At 50.8% G+C, this 22,946-nt stretch overlaps 8 protein-coding genes across 8 annotated transcripts; 2 read left to right on the forward strand and 6 right to left on the reverse strand.

Annotated features, from left to right (window-relative positions):
- Positions 1-3,042: 3,042 nt before the first annotated feature.
- Positions 3,043-4,058, reverse strand: BO86DRAFT_296219 (general transcription factor IIH subunit TFB6 family; the record flags this gene model as incomplete). The annotated part of the gene is made up of 3 exons (XM_025667415.1): positions 3,043-3,560; positions 3,704-3,799; positions 3,857-4,058. Coding segments are annotated over 3 exons (816 nt in total), but the record flags the coding sequence as incomplete, so codon positions are not given.
- A 1,170-nt stretch (positions 4,059-5,228) lies between these two features.
- BO86DRAFT_397624 (putative ribosomal small subunit assembly protein) lies at positions 5,229-6,262 on the reverse strand (the record flags this gene model as incomplete). Its single annotated transcript, XM_025673504.1, has 2 exons — positions 5,229-5,237; positions 5,333-6,262. 2 exons carry the CDS (start codon positions 6,260-6,262, stop codon positions 5,229-5,231), a joined length of 939 nt encoding a protein of 312 aa, XP_025529893.1.
- A 2,231-nt stretch (positions 6,263-8,493) lies between these two features.
- On the reverse strand, positions 8,494-9,557 carry BO86DRAFT_25744 (uncharacterized protein). The gene is made up of 2 exons (XM_025667196.1): positions 9,392-9,557; positions 8,494-9,331 (listed from the first exon to the last, which is right to left on the reverse strand). Exon 2 carries the CDS (start codon positions 9,214-9,216, stop codon positions 8,611-8,613), a length of 606 nt encoding a protein of 201 aa, XP_025529894.1. The 5' UTR covers positions 9,217-9,331; positions 9,392-9,557; the 3' UTR covers positions 8,494-8,610.
- gisB (putative zinc knuckle nucleic acid binding protein) lies at positions 9,482-10,290 on the reverse strand. Its single transcript, XM_025671594.1, has 5 exons — positions 10,209-10,290; positions 10,080-10,154; positions 9,982-10,017; positions 9,802-9,914; positions 9,482-9,743 (listed from the first exon to the last, which is right to left on the reverse strand). The coding sequence occupies exons 4-5, from the start codon at positions 9,866-9,868 to the stop codon at positions 9,607-9,609; spliced, it is 204 nt and encodes a 67-aa protein (XP_025529895.1). The 5' UTR covers positions 9,869-9,914; positions 9,982-10,017; positions 10,080-10,154; positions 10,209-10,290; the 3' UTR covers positions 9,482-9,606.
- Positions 10,291-11,631: 1,341 nt separating this feature from the next.
- On the reverse strand, positions 11,632-13,549 carry BO86DRAFT_408191 (UDP-N-acetylglucosamine diphosphorylase; the record flags this gene model as incomplete). Its single annotated transcript, XM_025674328.1, has 3 exons — positions 12,574-13,549; positions 11,777-12,511; positions 11,632-11,703 (listed from the first exon to the last, which is right to left on the reverse strand). The coding sequence occupies exons 1-3, from the start codon at positions 13,288-13,290 to the stop codon at positions 11,632-11,634; spliced, it is 1,524 nt and encodes a 507-aa protein (XP_025529896.1). The 5' UTR covers positions 13,291-13,549.
- A 488-nt stretch (positions 13,550-14,037) lies between these two features.
- BO86DRAFT_387454 (cyclophilin-like protein) lies at positions 14,038-16,048 on the reverse strand. The gene is made up of 4 exons (XM_025671595.1): positions 15,764-16,048; positions 14,936-15,636; positions 14,660-14,856; positions 14,038-14,601 (listed from the first exon to the last, which is right to left on the reverse strand). Exons 1-4 carry the CDS (start codon positions 15,841-15,843, stop codon positions 14,206-14,208), a joined length of 1,374 nt encoding a protein of 457 aa, XP_025529897.1. The 5' UTR covers positions 15,844-16,048; the 3' UTR covers positions 14,038-14,205.
- Positions 16,049-19,470: 3,422 nt separating this feature from the next.
- Positions 19,471-21,572, forward strand: BO86DRAFT_334467 (uncharacterized protein). The gene is made up of 4 exons (XM_025668857.1): positions 19,471-19,668; positions 19,722-19,924; positions 20,010-20,117; positions 20,178-21,572. The coding sequence occupies exons 2-4, from the start codon at positions 19,724-19,726 to the stop codon at positions 21,345-21,347; spliced, it is 1,479 nt and encodes a 492-aa protein (XP_025529898.1). The 5' UTR covers positions 19,471-19,668; positions 19,722-19,723; the 3' UTR covers positions 21,348-21,572.
- BO86DRAFT_25889 (uncharacterized protein) lies at positions 21,492-22,150 on the forward strand. Its single transcript, XM_025667197.1, has one exon. It carries the CDS (start codon positions 21,636-21,638, stop codon positions 21,963-21,965), a length of 330 nt encoding a protein of 109 aa, XP_025529899.1. The 5' UTR covers positions 21,492-21,635; the 3' UTR covers positions 21,966-22,150.
- The last annotated feature ends 796 nt before the right edge of the window (positions 22,151-22,946 follow it).

Below are 22,946 nucleotides of genomic sequence, written 5' to 3' on the forward strand. Positions count from 1 at the left end.
ACTGTACAAGACCTGGAGGACTCGGAAGCACATAAGGAGTCAAGGGGCAGACAAGCAGATAAGTGATTGTACTTACATAGTAATACTTCTGGCAGCATAACAGAACAAGAGAGAGTACCGGTAGGCATTAGTGAGGGCAAATGGCCAAGCAAAGCTGTATGGAACCTGCAAGGACCTGACTTGAATGATGCATACTCGGTGGATAACCCACCCAGGCTGAGACTGCTGAGGTCTTTTCCTTCCTCCATTCGTTTTGCTGGATTTATTATGGTTTTTTTTTTTCCTTCTTTTTTTCCTTTTTTGATTTTTTTCCCCGGCAACGCGCTATGACTCGCCCGGTCCCATTCGTGTCCCATGGGCCCTTATCGTCATGAGTTTTGTTCCATTCTCGGCTTGGCCTGGCGGATGCCTGAGGTACTCTGTCATTCGTAGATCGGTTTCCGCTTGCAGCCTAAATTCCACCATTTGTTCCTTGGATCGGCCCTGAGCTGTGCCCTAGGCTAGTTCATACCTAGTACTTGTCCACACCCGGGAGCCGGAAGCCTGGATGAAGCCGACGTGGCTGGAGAAGATGCCCACTAACCACTGGAATGACCTCCCTATACATATACAAAGGGCAACAGATGAAGACATGGTACCCCGTATGGTTATCGTGATCATGTTGAAACAAAGAAGAACAGAAGAGACAAAAGTGGGAGCGAAAGCGCCCGGACTGCCCGGTTGGGGGAGGGTGCAAATGAAAGGGCGAAAAAAAAATCCTCGCCCCCACCAATGCGGCCCCGGTCCATGGACTTGAGAGCTGCTAATGCTCAATCCAGATGACAAAAACCCTCAGAGAGGGTTAGTCACCGCTGAAGCACATTCGAGAAGTACAAAAACCATGTGGTTGTGGGTGGTTCCTGTTGCCTAGCACGGGGGCGCTGGCTAGTAGACTAGAATCTGGGTCCGAGATACAAATGGTCTTTGTCGAGATCCCAGAATGGAGAAGAGACAAGGTCTGAGGGGATCAGCTACTCAGGCCAGTGCTTTTACTGACTGAGCACATCTGATTAGGTTTAAACTTAATATTTCTGTGGTAGGGTAATACTCGTACAAACATCATCACTAAAAGTAAGAGAGAAATTAGTGAAGAATATGACTAAGTACCGCTGGAAAGACACAGGTCAGTCGAGGCCGTCAGTTGGTCCATGCAGCAGGGGTTGGTGAATTCGAAGATACATGTAAATGGTACTCGTAACAAGGATTGATCTTGATCATACTTGAGCCACGTTCGGTTTGAGGTTGCAGAAGATGGCTCTAGAGGCTTCGAAGAGGTCAGTACTTTGAAAAGCAGTTAGTTAGATGTGAGTACAGTCCATCAATCAATTGAATGTACTGTGCTGAGCATATCTCCATACTCATACGCTAAGCAAGGACCTAGTTAGGTAATATGAGGCAGACTCCACACCATCCAGTGCCCGGACCGTGGAAACTGCCTCCATGAGGCTCTCATTGGCCACCGCTGTGTGTAATCAATCTGCCCAGTGGGTTTAAGGTGTATCGATACTTACGGAGTAGTACGGAGTACACTGCACCTAACACGCATCCAACACGAAGTGTCTCAAGATGAACTGAGTCCGTGATGACCGTGGCATATTTAGCTTCTGTGTTTCATCCACAAGAAGTATGTATACTTGTACTTTCTTGACATCTAAATCCATGATACATGTAGCACGGACCGACTCTCACCATTTCATTCCACCGACGAAAAGTGAGATTCCCTTTCCTACGAGAACACGGACGCGGACCAGACGCGACGCGATCAGTCTATAGCAGAGTGCAAGTTTCCTCTGGTCCATACAAACTTGCCATTGACTCCATCATGCTCTCAATTCGATACCCTCTATCTCCCTCCATCCGATCCGCACACTCTAGCATAAGCATGGGTGCATCGTATCATGTTACTCTACACAGGACTATACTATACTATACTGTGCTACATACAGGACATGCACCCAACGCCCATCATAATACTTATACATACTCAGTAATCAATGAGAAGCGCAAGGCTGGTCCTATTGGTACGGTCCTCATTCATGTTGACCCGATCGAGGATTTGCCATGCGAGGATTGCAGCACAACTAAGCCCGAATCGAGTGGTGCGACTGTGCTGTGCGTGCTTGCTAAGTTCCTTTCCCTCCCCCTTGAAGTGGGTTACACGATCATGCCTGGGTCAGCAGTCGGTCCCTTGCAGGGCAGATAACTTCAAGGTTCCCACTTCCCTCCCTGGAGAGTTCAAACCAATCGACTCCCATTACCCCGTCGGGAGATGCTCGGATTTATTGACTACGCCAATGCTGTGAGTAGACAGATTTATTTTAATGATTGTATTGGACCTACCTACTGCTATTGTATGTACTCCGTAGCCGGATTCCATCCACCAGACAATCAGTGAGTAGTACCGAAAAAAGAAATTGTTTTATTGTCTCGCAGCGCGAAACTCCTCTCTCAATTCTCCATCGCAGTTCTCTGGAATGGGAGTTGCAGGAACCATGGGTTGAATATGATCTAAGAGGATTTCGTAATTCTCTACGCCGGTAGTCAAGCAGTACAGTACCAGGGACCGGCAGGTCATGACCAGTAGACTACTCTGTAGGGTGCAGCGCAGTCGGAACCCCGACAGCCGACAACGACAACCCACGAACGAGTACGTGTCGTGTCATGTTGGAAAATCTGGGACGTGTTCGACACGACACGTTCAGCAGATTCTAGCTCCAGCTATGATCCTCCGCTGACCAGGCTTGTACCTGCGTGCCAAGTCCAAGTCTCCTATTGTGCTGCTGCTGCTGCTGCTGCTGCTGCTGCATTGGATCAGCACAATCCAGGCATAGCTAGATGTTCACATCCTTCTATCTGCCTGGTCAATCAAGTCATCCGGGTGTCACTAGAAGCTAAAACACTGACGAGTAGACAAAAAGTCTTGATGACCCTGACCCTATGAAAAGCATCAAGTCTCAATCAATCTGCCTCAGCATCCACCACTCCATCGCATTGGCCCCCTCCCTCTCCAGCCGCCATATCAGTATCACAGAACTCCCCAGTATCTGCCTGGCCCAACTCATCCCCAAGCAATTGAATCGTCTTCTCATACACCTTGGCCGTTTCCATCTCCCACCTCCCGGGGATCGGATACTCATCCATCCCCAACGCATCATCCATCAACTCATCCTCATCATCATCCTCATCATCGTTCCCACTACTATCCTCAAACCCATTCCTCCCACCGTCATCATCATCATCACCAAGGTCCTCCTGCTCCCTCGCCTCCACAACCACAACCCGACAGGTCTCCGCAATACTCTTGATACGCACCTTCTCCGTCATCGAGACGACGTTAGTCCGTGCCTCAAACCCGGGCAGCGGCGCCCCGGAGTCCACATCCTCCCCCAGAAGGAGCGACGCAAAGACCGAGTCCAGCTTCCGCAGCAACCGGAACGTCGCCTTCGCCGCGAATGGATAATCCGGTAGATAAGAGTTGACCTGGACGGCCAACGAGATCAGGTAGGGGATCTGTAATGAAGCTAGAAACACACCACGCAAAAACAAACAGCAGCATCAGCACATGTCAACTGTCAGCCAATATGAGAACGACTCTTTCTTCCGCTGTTACAGCCCAGAAGAAAGAAAGAAAGAAAGAAAGAAAGAAGGGGAGGTAAATACATACGAGTCCCACTAACCCACAAAACATCCACCAAACCCTCAAAGTCTTTCGCTACTTCCTTAAAGCTCTCGTAACCCCTTTCCGACTCGGACTCCGGTGCTATGCGCTGGCTGTTGCTGCCATTGCTGTGGTTGTTGTTGTCGCTGCCGTTATCACTAATAAAAGCCCCGCTGAACTTCTTAGCGTGCCGGCGGCTGATGGTCAAAAGCTTCTTGTCGATATACTCCAGGACCGTGGCCTCTTTTGCGGATCCCGGCCGCAGAGGGTGGGCCCGTGGTTTGGGGAGAAGCGATGGTGTTGCGGTGGATGTGGTGGGGGTTGGCGATGGAAGATGTGCTGATGGTGGGATGAAGCCTCCTCCCCCTCCCCCTCCTCCCATGTTTCCGGCGTCTTGTCCGCGGGGCATAGTCGCTGGTGACGGTGCAGCCATGTAGGTAATTTCTTTTCTTGTTAGGTTCGATCAGTTTAACAGTGCGGTAGAGGTGACCTGGCTTTTGTCGCGAGCTACGAAGTAGAGAAGATCAGAAGTAGATGGTGGTCGTACCGTACCGCAGAGCTATCTGCTAACTTATCTTGCGTGACGTCGAGCTACTCAATGCGGTATAGCGGGTTCTCGGTGGCTTGGACTCAGCGGCGAGCGACGTCTCAAGAACAAAGGAATTCAAACGAAACATCGTTGAAGCGGAGGGAGGAGCTGGGGGGGATTTTTATTGGAAGACATCCATAATCACAGGGTGGTGTCGCATTTAAGCAATTGGCAATGGTGGTGGTGCCACCTACGGAAGCTTGACAGCTCTTTCAAAGCTCGGTTCTATTCATCTTCAAATAGTTTGCTACTTAGAACAGCATACCTCAAAAGTCCTCGGTACTTCTTGGTGACTGCTCCCTGCCCTAAACGCGTTACCTGTTGAGAATATACCCCCTTCGATTCTGCAGAACACAACATTGATGCCTCCGGCCATGCAAGGCCATAAAATGGAGACTTGTGGCAAGGCAGTTGGCGATTAGAATGGGTGTCGAGATCCCAACCACCGAAAGTCTACAGAATATGCAACATAAGCCTGTTCGTCTGGGAAAGTATGGATTGATCCAAGCGATCGCCAGTGCTGGGCCGACTTTCCGATACGCTCTCTGTACCCGAGAAGTGAATTAGCACATGTTCGAGAAAAGACCCATGAATCTCCACAATGTATGGTCCCAAACTCAGGTTTCAGAAGGTGAGAAGATTGAGTAATGCTGGTTTTTGAAGGCATGGCAGGACATCAAGCTACTAGCTGAGTCTTGCTACTCTGGCCCCAGCGTATTCATCATATGCATACAAAGTACGGGGAAACAATTTAGGTGTAGGGGCACAAACGTAAACGTAGCACTCACATCAATCATCGGAGATATTGACCTCTACCTCAAACACAGTATTCTATCTACCCGAAAGACTCGACTTTTGGAATTGATCCCTCCCTAACGCCGCGCTAAACCAAGACGATGTGTGGAATAATTGACTGTAGAAAATCCCGGCCGAGAGACACAATCACTCGGGCTGCAGAGAAAGGCACATGGAATGCGTTAGCTTCTTTTAATCAACGAAGGCCCCAGAAGAGCAAACGCAAAAGAACCGAATTGAGACAAACTCACCGCGAATTTCCCCTTCCTCCTCTTCAGATCCGCCAACTTCCTCTTATCTTCATCGAACTTCCGCAACAGCTCATGTTGCCTCTCCTTGCGCTTCTCTCGGGACTGGAAGCGGTAGAAGTCCTCCAGGCCCTCCTGCTTCTTCTTCTGCTTCTCGATCAACTCGCGGGCCTCATCCTCGTGCGTCGCGTCCGCCAGCTTGGGTCCACTCGTGACCGTCACGAAGCCATCCTCGTCCGGCTCCTGGGCCTTGCGCGCCGCCTCGCGCTTCCGGCTCTCGGCCACCTGCTCGAACACCGTCATGAAATCGTTGACCGTGCGGAGCAACTCTCCACGGCTGGGATACCGGGCCTGCGAGTGGAAGAGATACCGCTCCAGCCCGAGAGCCGGCACCCGGTCCTCGTCAAGCCCTTCCCCCCAGACAATTTTCTTACTGCTGCTGCCACTGACCGCCTTGCGCGCGGCCTTCCGGGCAGCCTTCAGGCTGGCCTCCATGCTGGGCTGATCCACAAAGACCACGACGGCGTGCGCTCCGCTCTTCTGCAGCGGCCGGTCCCAGACCGCGGGGAGTTCGATATCCTCCAGCTGAGACTCCAGCTCATCCGCGGTGACGCGCTTCCGTTTCTTGGCCTTGCTGCCGCCGACATTTGCCTGCGGGAGCGCAGCCTGGTTCTTCTTCGTGGGGACGGACTCGAAGTGAACGCGCTCGACGCGGCCGGCCGAAAGCTGGGTACCGAAGAGGTGGCGCAAGTGAGTCTCGGTCGTGTCGATGGGCACGTTGACAATGAACATCGAGCGAGGGGTGTCTTCGTCCGGAATGCGAGGCTCGTGGACGCGGAGGTACATGTAATGCGTGGCAGCCTTTGCAGAGGAGGTCTTGGGGAGCTGTAGGGGCAGCACGGCGTAGCCCGCCACCTCGAGGTCTTTCTTCATCGTAGCAATTCGAGAACCTAACTTGAAACGAAACCACTCGATTCTTTGACGCAGATTATGCGAGTAGAAGCAGGAGATTGGGATGGATGCGCAGCTAAGGAAAATTGTAATCGGGGTTACTTTTTTTTCTATTGGGGCGGGGAGATGATTTTGCACCGGCAGTTTGGAAGGCGGAGAGAGGCTAACTTACCCCGACGAGCAGAAACCGTCTGAAAGGAAGAGCTCAAGTCAATTGACAACTAACACGAAAGACGCACATATTCGTACAATACATTCAAGTAGCATCTCGAATGAAATAAAGCTTGCCATAATGCAAAATTACAGCCATCGATGATTCGGTAATCAGTCGCGAACATCCGACATGCACCCTCTCATGTTCTGCCCTAGGGATATACATTTTCCACTACACCTTGTCTGGATCATTGATTCCGCCGTTGGTAATCAGATAAGTTGCCTCGCGCTCAGGACAATCTGAGAAGAGTTAGAAAGAGTCCATGTTCGATGAAGGTAGCCTAGCAAACCCGGAGAATCCTGGATCTTGGCCACTCGCTCCTCGCCACGCCCCTTTCGAAGTAGCACTCGGGTTGTAGATGCATGCGCAAGGACATGTCCACCAACTGGCTTACGGCCATCGGCCCCGGCAAACAGAGCGCTGGCGCCAGGGTCACTTTGAACCTGATTTGTCTGCATCTCGATGAGAATCGGTCCGAACATATAGTATAAGGTTAGAAGGACGACGACAGACCATCAGGACGCAGACGTTGAACTCTGCAGTTCAGATGTAGTTAGTCTTACAACATATCTCATGTAAGGGTTGCATGTATGTAGCACCATACCTTCAGCCATATGGGCAAGTCTCATCAGGAATTGATTCAATTTCTGCTGACGCTCTGCAAGTTCCCCACGTCCACAGTAGTCGACGCGGAAGCAGTTCATGATGCTGTCAATTATCAGCAGCCGATACTCCCCGGAGGCAAACTCGCGACTCAGAGTATTCAGTAGCTCTAGCTGATGCTCGCTGTTCAAGGCGCGAGCGTAAGCGATGTTCTCCTGCGTGGAGTCTGGGTCAACCCCAAAGCGTTCGGCGATCTGAGCAATGCGCTCGGGTCTGAAAGTGCCTTCTGTATCGATATATGCCACTTTGCCATCGGCCCCGCCCATATCCTTTGGGAGCTGGGCAATAACGGACATGGTATGCGAGAGTTGGGTCTTACCGCAGCGGAACTCACCATACACCTCGCTGATGCTCATGCTTTGAAAGCCCCTGCGAGTACCATGATGATTAGAATACTTCACTGGTGCATATTGCAAGGTAACAGAGCCTTACCCTCCTAAGATGGAGTCGAACTGTTTGCTCCCTGTTGAAATGCGTACCACCTTTTTGCGCTGGTGGTTCAACTCCATCGCTGTCATGAAACCAGAGGCCGAGGGCTGATTCTGGGCTATGAGATTCACCACTCGGAGGACTTATCGGAGAATTAAAGCACCCACCAGGCATTTCTGAATGGCGTCCTTGATCTTCTCAACTTTGACTTCACTGAAGCCGCGAATCTTCAGCAATGTTCTCCGCGTGGCGCTATGAACGGACTGCAGAGAAAGCCAACAGGTGAGCAGATGGTATAGCGACGGAGCGGCTGGACACGATGGCATACTGCAACTGTGAAGTAACCATTCGCCTTCAGCTTGTTGATATCTGCAACTCCAATCCCTAAATGCAAATGAGCTGAATGAAGTAGGAAAGAATGAGGAAAGCAGTCAAAGAGAGGTCAAAGGAGTACCGTGAGACTGGATTGAATCAATATCGACGATGACGGCCTGTTATAGGAGAAAAGAAGTGCAGCTTTTAGCAAACAGGATTTCCCAAAGAGCAAGCGAAATGAGAGGATGAGCAGGGGATCTACATTGTTTTCGAACTCGTCACTTGTGTCAGAGCCCGGCATGATTCTTGCTTGAAAGCGCCGGGTTAGAGTCGTCTAGAATAGGCCTCGGCGGATAAAGATTATGGCGTCGCCTGCTGCTTGGATCCGATTGCAGAAGGCAATGCAGAGTATCTTAAGAAGGGATGGGCGAAACCATGAAGTGGGAGGTTACAACTTAGAACAGTACTGCATGTACATTGTAGTATCCAGCAGGCGCAGCAGCACAGAACCGGAAAACCCAACAGAAGTACTACCGAGCAGTCACTACGCAAACCCAACATCCACCTACTCATTGACCTGCGGGCAAGAAAATTACTTTCAATGGTGTTTCTTCGCTTTTGAATTTTTGTTTCGCTTCCCAATCGACGTATATGAGAAGGATATAGTACGAAAAGATGAGGAGGTTGCCACAGCGCCAGGTAGATCTTTTCACCACTCACACATCTTCAGCAAATACACACCCATACACAATTCCAGCCAAACCTCCTTAAAGCCTGTTCCCATGCATGCAAACGCGCTCGCTTCGGTCCACCATTTGTTTGTTCTGCGCTCAATTAACCCGTCGCCTCGCCTGGGCCTCGTCTCCTTCTTTCTTGCCGCATCTGATTTGTGTAAATGAGAAAGATACCCGAGGTGAACAATAGACGCCATCCATAAGTCCCTGAGCAGTGTGTTCAGGACCCAAGCAGTAAGGAAAACCAAGACTTCGTGAAACTTTTGTTGTTCGTCGTATACATAACGGAGATTGAAACCAGTTGGTACCAAGAGTTGTAATGATGGGAGGCCGCAATATATGCAAAGGAAGAAACGTGGAATAAAAAAAAATTGAGACCAATGTCGGCTAGCCCTAATACAAAAAGAAAGAATGGGAATGGCTCCCAATGACTGGGAATGAACAATCGTAGAGGTACATTTACGCAACAGCGGCGGGAGCTGCAGGCGCAACAGCGGCGGCCTCTTGGCTGGCCTCAGCACCGGCGGCAGGGGCAGGGGCAGCAGGGGCAGCAGTAGTCGCATCGACAGGCTTCGAGACATCACCGTTGGGGCAATCGCGGGAGATGTGGCCGGGTTGGGAGCAATTGTAGCAAACCTTGCCGGCAGAGCTCAAGGGGCCACCGTTGGGAGCGGTGCAGTCGCGAGAAATGTGGCCCTGAAAATCGTTAGTCAGGACGAATGGGAGGGACAGGAGGTGGGCAATTGGAAGCCATACCAGCTTGCCGCAGGCGTAGCACTTCATGGCCTGAGCCTGGCAATCACGGGCAAAGTGGTTGGGGCCACCGCACTTGTAGCAGGTGGCAGGACGACCACGGAAGCCGGGGTTGAAGGCACCCCGGGGGCCAGCAGGGGCCCGAGGAGCACTCGTAGCAGGAGCGGTACAGTTGCGCTAGGAAATGATCAATGAGTTTATTTTTGTAGCGATTGTGTTCAGGTGGACCGTCGACATACAGCGATATGGCCGGGCTGGCCGCAGTTGTAGCAGCGGCCGTTGGCATTGTTAAGGCGAAGCGTGGGGCAATCAGCCTGAACGTGGCCTACCCCCTGGCAGTTGTAGCACTGCTTGGCTAAAAGACCGTATATCAGTTTACTCATCGTAAACGAGATATCTTGAGGCACGCTTACACTCGGTGGTACGGGGAAGCGGGCAGCTGCTGGACTCATGTCCTGTGAGCGGGTTAGATATGTTCATGGTGTGTATGTGACATGCATCGCATAAGACGTACCGGGCTGCTTGCCTGTGATATGAGAGGGTGGTTAGCGATTGAATACAGCAGCTTAGATAGATCATTGGATTGCACCCACAGTTGTAGCAAAGACGCTCAGACGAAGTGCAGACCTCTACATGAGCCAATTAGCGAGTTTTGGCCTGGGCCTCAGGCGTTTCTGAACCATCAACTGACCAGCAAAGTGGCCAATGTTGCCACACTTGTAGCAGGCTCGGCGAGACAACAACATTGTCGAAGAATGGAACGAGCCTATGTGTGATTATAAACATCGCCGTCAGCGGTTCTGAATCGAATAAAGTGTGCTTGCAGTATTTATTGTCGAGCTGGGCGCCGCTGGTCGCATTGGAAAGATTTCGGCGCCATGCAACTTTTTCCCCATTCCCCGAAGACTTGGGCAAGAACCGTGGAAGTTATCAGAGATCCGCCACATTGCTGTATATAACTCGCATGCAATTGTTCCTCTCAAGCGCATCGTGGAGAATTGACTGTAGGCGATCGTGGACGACAGGAGCAAAAATCGGGAACAGCGGCCAAAGAAAGTTGCAAGAATAGTCGCGCAATGCGGCCACCGGGAATGCAGCACGATGAGGGAGACGTAAGGAAGGACTCACTCTTTCCTAGATTATGAGCAAAAGGAGACCAGTGAGACACCCTTCCAATCTTTGGCAGAAGGCCTGATAGAGTCGTTAGCTCGAGAAGCTTGGAGAAATCAACACTTTTGACAACCTGCTCCTTGACAGAGTGGGCTGACATAAGACCAAGCAGGTGAAAAATTGTCACGGAACGGAAAATTGGCAAAAGTAACACTAACCGAACATGAGATGCGCTGGATGATTTGATAGACAAGGAAACTAGGAAGAGATATGATACGAGATCGAGATCCTGTTGGATTCAATGGTTCTAGATTTAATGATATACAAGCTCCTAGGAAGAGTAGATGAGGACAAGGTAGAAAATTGACGGACTTCCAGAGTACCAGTCCAAGTCTAAGCGATTGAGTTAAGTAAGCAAGGGAACAGAAAGAGACCGATTTTGTGATGTATGGTTACAGTAAATCGTTACGAACGGTAATATATAATACAATATTCTGTACTCCGGAGTTACTGTAGGTTCCAAGTTAGCTCCCGGGCTTTTCCGTAAGTTCTCGGTGCAACTTAGGTTTTGGCCGGAAGGTTGGATCCTCCCCGGATTAGCACCGGTGGAAGGGGGCAATGCCAGGTGCCCTGTTGCCGGGTCTGGCAGTACACTTGTATCGTACCAATGTATTGTGAGTGTATTCAGTACTGTATTGTCATTGTTTTTCCTTCATTCCAGTGTCAATAGCACAATTCTTGACCGATGAACCTACAGCCAATTCGAGGTACTCATGTCCGCAGTGTCCCTAAGCCTCTCCAGAGGCTGAAGCTGTAGAAAATCATTTCATGAGCTGGTATACAAGAAGTGGCTCTTCCAGCCACTAAGACCAAATGACAGCAGCTATACAATCAAGGCTGGTGGGTGGCAAACCATGCTCCCAGCTGAGCAGCGTTCCATGGTTTTTTCCTGTATTGTTGATCTGCCATGTGCATACAGCAAGCAGCAAGCTATCACACTTTGTAAACGCACTTCAATGTAATCCCGAATTTCTGCCGCAGTTAAGCTGCAGTATCAATGCTTGAATAGGTCCATTACATGCACATTATTCCATCCCAGCTGGTCGATGCTTATGGTAGTTATGTGGGCGAGTTCACTCCTCCTTCTCGATAACTGCCGGGGCTTTGATCTCACGGCCTTTGAGGAATTCCAGCCCCTCACCGCCCTATAAAATAGTTGTCTTAGTCTCCACTGTGCCGTGGTGCGGAATGCGCACCAAAAGGGGTAGGTATACTTACGTAGCTGATCAGTGGGGAGACTTCAACACCAACTGCTTCGCCCTCAGTGACGACAACACCACCCGCCTTCTCAATCCAACGCTGTCCCTGGTTCATGATGTCCGCCTTGCTGGTGTCTGGGTCATCTTCGCCGGTGCCCCGAGCGTTCTTCAGTGGCGAGAATTCGTCCTCGCGGCGCACTTCGATGCATGCAAACTTCTCCAGTGGCGTCAGGGGGAAGACGTCGAAGACAAATTGCTCGAGCTTGACGCCGTTGGGCTTTTCCGGCTTGAAGAACTCGCCAGTCTCGGTGATGATGCAGGGAATCTTTTTGCGGGCCACGTGATGAGGCAGCTTGTGGCTCCATGTCTCAATCGATTCGAAGAAACGGAACGAGTAGTAGTGGTTGACAATGTTCGCCGCACGGAACTTGAGGACGTCGGGTTGCTTAGGGTCTTTGGCCTCAGCTGTCTCCTTATCGATTTCGGAGTACTCGACGACGTCGGGCTTGCCATTCTTCTGAAGAATCAAGCCCACGGACTCAGTAGCATTGCGCTTCCGGACTACCTTGGTGGCGATATCAACCTTCTTCGAGGCGGCGAAACCGATGAAAACGGGGTCAGCAACCTTGACGAGGCAGTTATCGACACAGTATGTGTGAATGTGCTCGATTCCACGCTTGCGCATATCCTCTCTGACGCCGGAGGTGATAAGGGCCAGATAAATACCACCGTTGCCATCGGGAGCCACGGCTGCCTGTATAAGAGTGGTCAGAACCCAAGACCCCTGGCGGTAGAAACTGATCCAACTCAACGTACCTTGGATTTGCTCTCCATCAGGATCTTGCCTTCGTTGGAGATACAAGGCAAGACGCCCTGCTCAAAAATGACCACATTGCTCTTGTCCAACCCAAAGTAGTTGTGCTGGCGGAAGAATTCCTCCGTCGGTTTGCGAGTGGGACCACTGGTCATCACATACCATGGGATGGCAGCGTCCTTCCCGGTCACCTTTTTGGCCAAAAGCTGCAACTTGACGATGCGCTCCGCCTGAATCTGGAAGAGAGACTTGTGGCTTGGAAGGCCGATGTCGAAACAGCCCTTAGGAGCTGAGCTACCCAGGCGCGTTCCCTGCCCACCAGCCATGAGGACCACAGCCACCTTGTTGTCCGCAGTCAACTGCAGTCCTTCCTCATACCATCTCTGGATGTCGCTAGGGTCCGAATCCAGGATGGAGGCGGTAGCCACATCAGGGAGGGGTTCCAGCGAGGCAGGACCTTCCTGGGCCTTTGGCGGGTTCAAGGCCTTGTCGGCCAACTCATTGATGCGGTTGGGGTCGAAATTGCTCAATTGGTGAAAAAGCTGGGTCTTCTCCGCGGACTTCAATTCATCGACGAAGGCGAAAACGTGTTCTTGTTTGGCATCAATGTACTTCTGTCTGAGCTGCTGGAATTCTTCGGGCGATGGCTCCCGAAGAGCGTTCTCGGGCTGGCTGTGGAAAAGGTTGGAGACGGTCTCCTTAATGGCGGCGGCAGTCATGATGAACAGCGAGAAATCAAAGGGTATCACAGGTAAGATGGACTGAGAGGAGCAGGAGTAGTAGTTCTAGTAGAAAAGAGTGAAGAATGAGGGAAGAGGAAAAGGAAGAAGATGGAGGGGGGGAAGGAAGCTGTTATTAGCGCGGGGTGAACTGGGAAGAGGAGGGAAGGGAGGGGGAGGGGGAGGGGAAGATCGGCCCATAAAAAAACAACCTACGTAATTAAGTACAACCAAACAAATAGGTTGGGATGAAACCAGCAATTATTATTACTTAGTTGTTATTATTGTTATTATTATTAGTAGTACTACTTTGACTACGGAGGTAGTTTTACGTGCCATGATTGTTGCCTCCAAACCCGTCACTGACCGCCAGAAAGACCCCTGGTTTCAGGGGATCGATCGGTCTTAGTACAGTAAGTACAATTAAATTATTTTTAGACTCAAGTACGGCTTGGAGAGTCAGGCAAACGGAAGATGCAAAGGACTCAACCGGAGGGTGGAGGGGCCAAGCTGGACAAACACAGCCAATCTGCGGTAGGAGGCGGGGCATACCATCGTATAATATTGCGTGGAGCCAGCCCGGTCTGACTTACGGTCTCACCTCGAAGGCTACTTACTTCAAGGTCTAAAAAATCAATAACCACATCTATGTTCTCTAGGATGACCAATCCAGCCCGGCGAGAGGTCATATGTGATTTGAACAACCTTGCACGTCTCCATGATACTAGCTAAATAGCTTCCGAGCCTGGCGAAATGGGTGAACACCCTTTACTGTGCAAAAGGACTGGATTACCAGGAAAGCTGGAAGGCTGGAAGGCAGGTAGTGTACGATAACACTGTAGATAGTAGGTTAGGTTGGTATACATCATTTCATAGCCATGAAGGTCTCTGTCTTGTCTTTCCTTGATCGCTTGATCATCGGCGTCGGCGATCCCGATACCTATCATCATCGCGACGTTCATACCGCCGGTCGCCATACGAGTCTTTCCGTGCTGGGCTTCGGCTGTGCGATCGATCTCGGTAGCGACTACGGTAAGAGTCTCGCCGGGGACTTCGACTAGCTTGTCTATCACGGCGCTCGTTCCGCTGAGGGCTTCGGCTGTATGACCTATCTCGACGAGGGGCAGACGGGCGTCCAGACGCTTTCCTGTCGAAAACCATTGAATAGTCCTCCCGGCGACGTGCATTGTTGTTGTCAGCGGCTCGGTACTGGCGTTTCTTCTCAAGTCCAGCTACACCGCCAAACCCACCCCGCTGACCACTGCGCTTGGTAATGGTTGCGTTACGCCAGCTCTCCGATAGTTTTGATACCTAGTGCATCGAGTGGTCAGCAGCGTCCGACGAGAATGTGCGAGGTAGTACTGCTTACACTTTGCGAGAAATCAACATGGATGCGGTGGTCGTCAATTAGAACACCCTGCATCTTGAAGTAGGCCTGTTCACAGTCCTTTTGATTCTCGAATTCGATAAAGGCATATTGCAGGCTGTCGCCTGTTCGCTTGTCCCGGATCACTTCACACGAGAGAATTGGGCCGAAGCGGCTGAAGATTAGGTTGAGGTCCTCATCTGAAATCGTGTGTCAGTTTGGCGCTTCAGTTAAACAGCATAGGGCATAGATGATTGAAGAGAGGACATGGGTTTGTACCTTGGGTGACTGGGTTCAGCTTGCAGACGAACAATACATTCTCTGGTGGCTTGACCTCGGCAAATGGAAGGTCGCCTACCATCTCTAGGGTCAACGCCTGCGCTCTGGCCTCACGCTCCCGTCGTAGCTTTTCCAGTGCCTCCTCATCCATATTGTCGTCAAGATCCTCGTCATCTGCGATTCTCACCGTAGCCAATTGTGCCTTGGATGGCACCGGGCTCTCCGCTGGCTCCACCAGTCCCGGGGGGTCATTGAAGGGATCATCGAGAATCACAGTGTGACGAATTCTGATATCCTTGAGTGGCCGCCCGCGATCATCGATGAAGGCTTCGTTCACCTTCTCTAGAACGTCGAATCCTTCCACGACCTTGCCAAAGATCACTGCCTTGCCATCCAAGTAGTCGAGACCCTCGCCAAGGGTTATAAGGAACTGGCTGCCGGCAATGCGCAGATCTGGATCGTTGGGAGAAGGGACAGTCGCCATGCTCACAGTCCCTCGCTCGTCGTGTTTTAGTTTGGGAGGGATTGGGAGTGAGAAGGTGCGCTGGGAGGGACCTTGCAACAAGCCCCATATCGAAGATCCGCCATCGCTCTCGGGGGAATCAGGTCCCAAGGGATCGCCGGTTTGAAAGGTAAAATTCTTTTGGACGCTGTGGACGGGCGAAAAATTGTAGTACTTGACTTTGCATAGCTTCAGGAAGCTACAGCGGGAGACCATAGATAGCTTAGTTTTCGTTCAGCCACTCGATTTGTACGCGCGCAGGAGACCATAACAAGAGTACCAAAATGAAGGGATGACACAGGAAGAAATGGTAAGGGGACACATACTTCTCGCAAGCCTTTGGTGACTCGTCGACCAACAAATCAATGACAATGTCGCCGAGAGAGGTTTCCAGCAGGACGCTCATGGCGGATCCCCGGTAGTTGCGGGTGATATCGCAAGGATCGACGGTGCGTAAGACAAAAACAGAAAAAGAGAGTGAAAAAGAACCAAAGGGAGAAAAAATGCAAGTGATCCGAATGAAAAGAAGAACCTGGAAGGCCTAGGGGGGAAGAAGAGGGGAGGGGGGGGGTCGAATTGAAAGCTGCCAAAAGGACGAGCGGGAATTGATTGTAAGATGAAGCAAACCAGGCAAAGGCAAGGTACGGACGGAGTACAGTCAGTAAAAGTTATGATGCGGAGCCGCTACTACGCTGCCGCCCAGCCTATTCCTACTTAAGCAGAGTGTCGGCGGCCCCCCGTCGTAGATCATCGCTGTTCGACTACTGAACATACCCATGTACATGCTCCGTATGTACAGTACTGTACACTTCTGATCTTCTGATGGACTGCGTACTCAGTCTACTATTCGAGTAGTGGAGTACTATTTACAGTTACTGTATAGTACTGCTTCTTGATCCTTCGGCATATTCCGTTCCTATAGTATTTCAAACTGATTATGCTGCAGCAGCCGCTGCAGCCATCACTACCACCACCACCACTATTCCACATGAATTCTATCGCTCTATCATCCGGACTCTTGGAGGCCTTGATGGAGTTAGACTGATTTGTTCTAGATCAACAACCATCGTCCTCGGAGAAGGAACTGCCTGCCTGTTTCCAGCAGCCACAAAAAGTTCTTCCCCACTCCTCCAACGAACCTTTCCTCAAACTCCCTCTCTACCCCCCCCACCACCCCCATATCACTCGATTGACAGCGATTCGATGATCATACAAGCTCCGAAAGAAGCATTCGTCGCTGAATCAATCATCTTCGACAGTTTCGAGGTGTTCTTGCTGTCGGATGGATGTTCCGGCGCCCTCTCGTGTAACCGCCGTTACTTTGGAACTGGAGCCGGATATCTTCCGGGAAACCCCGTTGGACGAACAACTCAGGGGTAAGAGATAGTGCTTGCGCTAGGCCTGGACCGAGATTCAGCTGGCAACTGTGTGCTGTTTTATTCCTTGCCGGCGATCTGGTCGCTCGAACCTGTCGGCAACTTAACCTTTGCCCAGCTACCGATTAAGTATTGTACAGTACAACGAGTATTGTTCCCGGCGCGATATGCCGTCGGTCTCATCCAACTCCCAGGGCACAGTGGTCTGCTTTACGCCTAGGAGGTATTTTGTTAACTTTTCGTTAACGGTCAGGCCTCGCCTTGAAGATGACTTCAGCTTGATGCACTCCACTCACCCCAAAACTTAGAGGTACCTTCTAAAACCCACGGTGAATGCCTTCCCACACTTACCCGGTTCTACTCTTTGTGAGTATCACTACAGGGGCGTTGAAAATAACGGGCGGTCTCCCGCAGCTAGGTCCAACAGCAGTTCAATAACCCACCCCATCAGCACTTTTGCAGATATGACAGCAAAGCTAATCCGATGGGGAAACACACGTGGTGCTCACTAGACATGGATGGTATCTCTTTATCTCTAGAATGATCACCATAATGATGATTCCCCGTAACGCCTGGAACTATCGAGATCCCAGCATGGATTCAATGAGTTTCACTGGGTCTTGGTATCTTTGTGGCTGGTTCTATTGCCAATGACAGCTTTCTGGTCCAACTACTGACTGATAATGGTCCTGAATCGAATGGAAGACACTTGGGTCATGACGCCCTTCCTTAATCTTTGGGACTTCAGAAGGGCAATCTCTCCTCCCTCTCTCGCCGCTGCTTCTTATTTACTTTTTCCTCGTCCCCTTTCTCCTGAGCCTCCCATTGTCGCCGCGTCCCATCTTACGGGCGGAAGCCACAGAGAACCTATAGTCGTCTCATCTCGAGCTTCATTAGACAATTGATCGATTTTCCGTGTCCGATCTCGATCTTGGTTGAAAAGGGACGACACTAGTACCTTAGTTCAACCACCTCCTTTCCACATATTGCCTGCACCAAAGCTACCGCAATGGCGGCGAAAGGATTGGTTTCGATCTGGACCAATCGTTGTGTGCAAGTGCTGCAGGTTTGAGCACAAGCAGATGTCGACAAGGTCCTGTCAGTCAGTGACAATCTGCACCGGGCTCGTGCCCCTGACCTTCCTGCATACTTAGTCGATCTTTTTCTTTTGCCCCACAGTCCAGGTCAACCCTCGTTCGCGAGAGTTGGTTACCTTCATCTTATTCGTTTTCAGGCTGCATTTTTCCCTCCCTCCTTTTTTTGAGGCTTTCTTGGTCACTTACGGCCAGTTTTTGTTGTTCTGGTTCACTTGACGCTTTCCCAGCCCTCTAACAAGAGAAGTTCAGGGAGTCTTAAGCCTTGCACGATACGTAGACCCGGGTCCAGAGCTAGGCTGGCGATCTTTGCTTGACGCTACTAATGCTAGTCAACCACTCCATACTGCCATGCCAGGGCTCCGCTCACTTATTCGGGCTTGACGGTTGAGCCACATTGGCACGTTGCTGGAACACGGCCGATCTTAGGACTCAGTCTTTGCTCTGAACGTTCGTCCTAAGGCATAGCAGCCAAGCTTTCCGAGACATCGGTGTAATATTCGCAGATTGGTGCGGTCCGTTTGCATCGTGCTCTGAATAAGTTGAGTTCTTCCTTAATTCTTGGCTCCGGATTTCTATATCTCTCTGCCGAAGCTGCTCGTGGACCTGACTGGTTGCTGCCGATCTGACCTAAGCTAAGATAAGTTAACTCTATGATGTCAAAAGTACCAGTCAAGACTAGACCGCCGAAAGAAATTTGTTTGATGGTTGAAAATAGCAGGCGTCAGGCCAATGGGCTTTGCATATCAACCATTGTTCAAGCAGAGAGCAAACATCCACACGTTCGTTGCTCCCGCCTTCTGGTCAATAGCTTGGTATTCGCGCTGGAGGCGCTCATGCAAACGTAGGCGGTGGCTGTCCGCTCATCGAGGCTGTCCTGGCCGGTCGCTTCTGACGCAGGGCCCTATCGCTGGCTACAAAATATCATCATTCAAAGACCAGGACCAGTGGTGAAAGCAGCACATGTGGAGTTCACGTTGGCATCTATTCGCTGAGACCGACCCTGGAGATCTCAGTCTGCCCAGCTTAGAGTGATAGGCTTGACTGTGGTTTCTATCAGGCCATTTCTACAACTGGTGCAACGTTACTCCGAATTTGTGAGACTGAAGTCCCTACAACGCCGGGATATTTTGTCTCTCTGTTCTTCTATCATTGTGTCATGGAGACCAGACCTGAATCCCTGGACACATCATTACTGTTTTGTTTTTGTTCTTGCTTTTTCTTTTCTTTCTTTCTATTTTTTTTCTCTTTCTCATGGTTCTTTTCTTTTCCCTTTTACTTCTTTGCCTGAATGAGATGCAGCACGGTTGTTTGCATGGTGCTCTCATTTGTACACCCAGACGCCTAGAAGAAACAGGTATTAAACTGGCCACACTCTTTTGAATGGGGAAGCGATCTAATTCCCTTTCTAGTTTTAGGGGCTTCGGTAGGGGAAGACTTTGTTCTCTCTGAAAACCGCCTGCCAGCAGTCGACTTTCATCGAAATGACAGAATACGACATCAGGGGAAAAAAAAGAACGAAAGAAAAAAAAGGTGAAGGGCCAGACTCTCTTTCAGAAACCATACGCAACACTAACACATGGACTTAAAACTGGCCTTGCTTCCGGCTACAGCCCTCTCACCCTTCCTGGTTCCTTTTTCAATACTTAGGGGATGGACCGGATGTCTTGATTGCAACAATCCCTGATCTATAGACCTTTTTATGCTCCTTGGTAACCTTCTGAGAAGCTTTTTTCTTCTGTAAACTTGTCTCGAATACATGTGAGTCTCGAATTCGGGAAACACCATGTTTTCGCCCACGCTGACGGATGAAGTAATGGCTCACTCTATATACTCCCCGGAGGAGGAGGTGGTTGGCTTCGATTCACAATCTAAGCGAGATGCTCTATCGATACCCACGCGCACCGGTCGAGGCGATAGCTACCAGGACATGGTGGATAGAGCCGGTTGTCAGAGTCCCAATCCCGAGATCGACAGCAAGAGTCGAAACTCGACACGCCGCCGCATTCAGGTAGCGGTAAGTTTGGCTCCCCTTGCTCTTCCTCTTCTTGTCTCGGTCTCCTCCAAACTGTCTTCTTCTTCTATGACTGACGAGTTGTTAGTGTAACCGTTGCCGAAAAAGGAAAATCAAATGCAGCGGCGACAACGGTGATGGGCAGGGCTGCTCCAACTGTCGCAGCTCTGGAAATGCCAACTGTCAGTTCTTGAGGGTGAGTCCAGAGGTCGTGTACACTCTAGGTGGCAACAGCCAGAGCTTACTCTTAACGCAGGTCAATTCTTCGATGATGCAGGCGAGAGTGAGCTGGCCCTATCCAGCGATGAATGCTACGATGTCCTCTCCTCACCGACATGGGTCATATGTGCAGTCAATGCCACCAAAAACGATGGCCACTACGTTAGGGAATCCTTCTACTTTGCGCGTGAACCCTTTCGCCCGGGCACCTGGCTATGGCTGTGGGTCAGCTGAGTCGCAACTGTCCGTTGGTCGACAGTCGTTTGGGTGCGTTGACAACGCCACTCACTACGAGGAAGACCCCGGGATGTACAGCCCTCAGACTTCGGGGTATATGATCTCTGGGGCACCGCAGACCGTCATGGCGGAGTATTGTGGGCTCCCATGGAGTCCCAAAGCGTGGAGTCCTAATGTGTATTTTGGCCGGAGCCCTAGCCCAGGCATTTTCGCCGAACACGAGAGCGGGAGTTCCTTGTCTCAACCTCTATATCCCTACATGTTCTCGGGACCTCCAAGTCAAATCACTGATGCCCCGCCGATTGTGCCAACAATGAGCTGTACGTCCGTCGAGGGACAAGGGGTGGATCGGACGCTTCCTGACCCCACGAGTCGAAGTCAAGGTCCACAGTGTCCTGCTGGATTTACACTCACGCCCGAAGTTCTTACGCTGCCGGAGGCCGTGGATCATCGAGCCGGGGTTGGTTGGAACTACAAGAGCGCCACCGGCTCTAACAACAATATTCTTTCCTCAGTCCAACGGTTTCCGAACGAAGCCGTAGGCGGCAGTCCCGTCACTCGGACGAGGACGAGTGCGCAAGACATGGTCTTCGGAACTCCTCTGCTCACTACCATTGGTGCGCCTTCTATTTTGTCCTCCTCTGCCGGGCCACTTGCTGGCTTGGAGACGGCCACCACGAGCGATGATATTCGTGGGAGTGGGGATGGTGGTCAAGCCTCGAGAACCCTCGCGCAGAGTCATCTTCCCGACGCCGGCTCGGACATCTACGTATACAGCAGCAGCGAAAGGAGGGACAAGCACTCATACAAGACGGATGGGTCAGCATCAGTGCTGATGAACGGGCTACCCTACACTCGCCCTGGGCCGGGGCTCTATGGGCCACCGATGACTACCACGCCAGTCTGCCGCCCTGACACAGTGATTTATGCACCGCCGATACCACCGCTACATCATCCCAGCGACTTCTAATCCTTCATTTTGAAGGAGGGGGTCATTGTTGTTGTTCTGACAGGCAAGCGCAAGTCTGCTGGGAAGTATGGATAAGCGGTAACCGACAGCAAGACTGTTGGTACGTGACACAACCCAAGAGCTGAGACAAACGTGATCGGCTCGATTCAACGAATATTGGGGTACCCCCAGTCCCTAATCATTTGAGAATGGAGGGGGGCGTGTCATCTCCCCCCCCCCCTGATTAATTCTAGACATGAAAAGGTAAAATTAATACTGAGCGTTGGCGGCAGTTCCTCTCCCCACCCCATGGGGCCTATTGGTAATCTCAGCACGCGCAGACAATGCGCTGGCTCTTCGTTACATTATTTTTTCCCTAGAGCGAAAGAAGAAACCAAAAAAAGGGAAGGGGGAAAAGAAAAGAGGCATGTTACACTAATACTAGGGATTGTGTTGGATTTGAGATTCCTAGGACTTGCTCGGTGTTGTTGTTTTGTGTTGAATTCTTTTGCCTGTGATTGGCACGACTGGGGAGGTTCTCCGTTTTATCTTTGGCTGTTTGTCTTTCCTTTCCTTTGTTTTGTTTTCACTTTTTTGTTTCTCTTGGGTTTAGGGTGGCTACTATTTTGTCTCCTGTAGATGATGATCCCGCTCCGTTGGGACTTGATTATTGTAATACGTTTTTATTGTTGTTGTTGTTGTTGTTGTTGCTGATATTTCCGCGGACTTGTCCATGCTACAGGCAAGAGTGAGTGGTGGGTTATTTGTTAGTTAGCAGCCTGACTGGGGTTACACTGCTGGTACTAACAGACTGTTGGTGACCCCCCAGCCTTAATGTGATATTGTACATAGTATATACCTATACCTATCTATACCTATACCTATACCTCCTGAGGGGAAATCCACCCCCATGACCATAACCATATCCATCCATCTCTTCCCCTCTCCCTTCTCCATTCCTCTTCTCCGACCCAACCAAAAAAAGAAAAAAAAAAACCAAAAACCACCAACCATTGACGAATAAACCATTTCCATCAGAAAGTAACCCCCTTTCCCCCCGGCCCAAACTCAGACCCTCTCAGAACTCATCCCGCCAGCAAAAGCAAGTCCAGAGGGGCCCGTGCTTTGGCTTTCCCAACGGTGCTACTTCCCTCCAATTTCTCTGTCGTTCCCTCGCCTTGTGCACCCGGAGGATCTCAGACACGGGGGCTAGAAGGAGCTAAGAGAAGTAAGTAAGTAAATAAAGGAAGGTCGTAAGCTGGAAAAGACGATCCTGTAACCTCGCTCCAGCTCGGACCTTCCATACCCTCGTCCAGGGTCTCCCTTTCTCGCGCGCGCTCTCTCTCTCTCTCTCTCTTGTTTCTTGGCCCTTTCCCCCCCTCCCTCCTGAAATATAACCTAAATTGGAGCATAGCAAGTGGATGCCAGGTGAGTGATTACCATCACCGGGAAAAGAGGAATCTCATCCGGGGCCCGGGGCCTGGGATCCGGGGTCTGTGGTGATACTGTACTGTAATACTACTGCTATCCATATCGAGAGGAAAGAAAGCTACGGACGTACGTACTAGTCTACTAGCTCTATGCTTCCGTGTTCGAATACGCGGGCGTAGACGGGGGGGG

This window comes from Aspergillus japonicus (assembly GCF_003184785.1).
Source record: "Aspergillus japonicus CBS 114.51 unplaced genomic scaffold BO86scaffold_11, whole genome shotgun sequence".
Lineage (NCBI taxonomy): Eukaryota > Fungi > Ascomycota > Eurotiomycetes > Eurotiales > Aspergillaceae > Aspergillus > Aspergillus japonicus.

Excerpts from the sequence above, each read along its gene's own strand:
- BO86DRAFT_387454 (XM_025671595.1), bottom strand. The coding sequence starts at position 15,843 with ATGAGCGTCCTGCTGGAAACCTCTCTCGGCGACATTGTCATTGATTTG. Across the intron at positions 15,637-15,763 it reads TCACCAAAGGCTTGCGAGAA|CTTCCTGAAGCTATGCAAAG; the intron begins GTATGTGTCCCC and ends CTCCCGCTGTAG. Across the intron at positions 14,857-14,935 it reads GCTGAACCCAGTCACCCAAG|ATGAGGACCTCAACCTAATC; the intron begins GTACAAACCCAT and ends ACACGATTTCAG.
- BO86DRAFT_25889 (XM_025667197.1), top strand. The coding sequence starts at position 21,636 with ATGGGGCCTATTGGTAATCTCAGCACGCGCAGACAATGCGCTGGCTCT.
- BO86DRAFT_25744 (XM_025667196.1), bottom strand. The coding sequence starts at position 9,216 with ATGTCTCGAAGCCTGTCGATGCGACTACTGCTGCCCCTGCTGCCCCTG.
- gisB (XM_025671594.1), bottom strand. The coding sequence starts at position 9,868 with ATGAACATATCTAACCCGCTCACAGGACATGAGTCCAGCAGCTGCCCG. Across the intron at positions 9,744-9,801 it reads GCTTCCCCGTACCACCGAGT|CCAAGCAGTGCTACAACTGC; the intron begins GTAAGCGTGCCT and ends ACGGTCTTTTAG.
- BO86DRAFT_334467 (XM_025668857.1), top strand. The coding sequence starts at position 19,724 with ATGGCTCACTCTATATACTCCCCGGAGGAGGAGGTGGTTGGCTTCGAT. Across the intron at positions 19,925-20,009 it reads GCCGCCGCATTCAGGTAGCG|TGTAACCGTTGCCGAAAAAG; the intron begins GTAAGTTTGGCT and ends ACGAGTTGTTAG. Across the intron at positions 20,118-20,177 it reads CCAACTGTCAGTTCTTGAGG|GTCAATTCTTCGATGATGCA; the intron begins GTGAGTCCAGAG and ends CTCTTAACGCAG.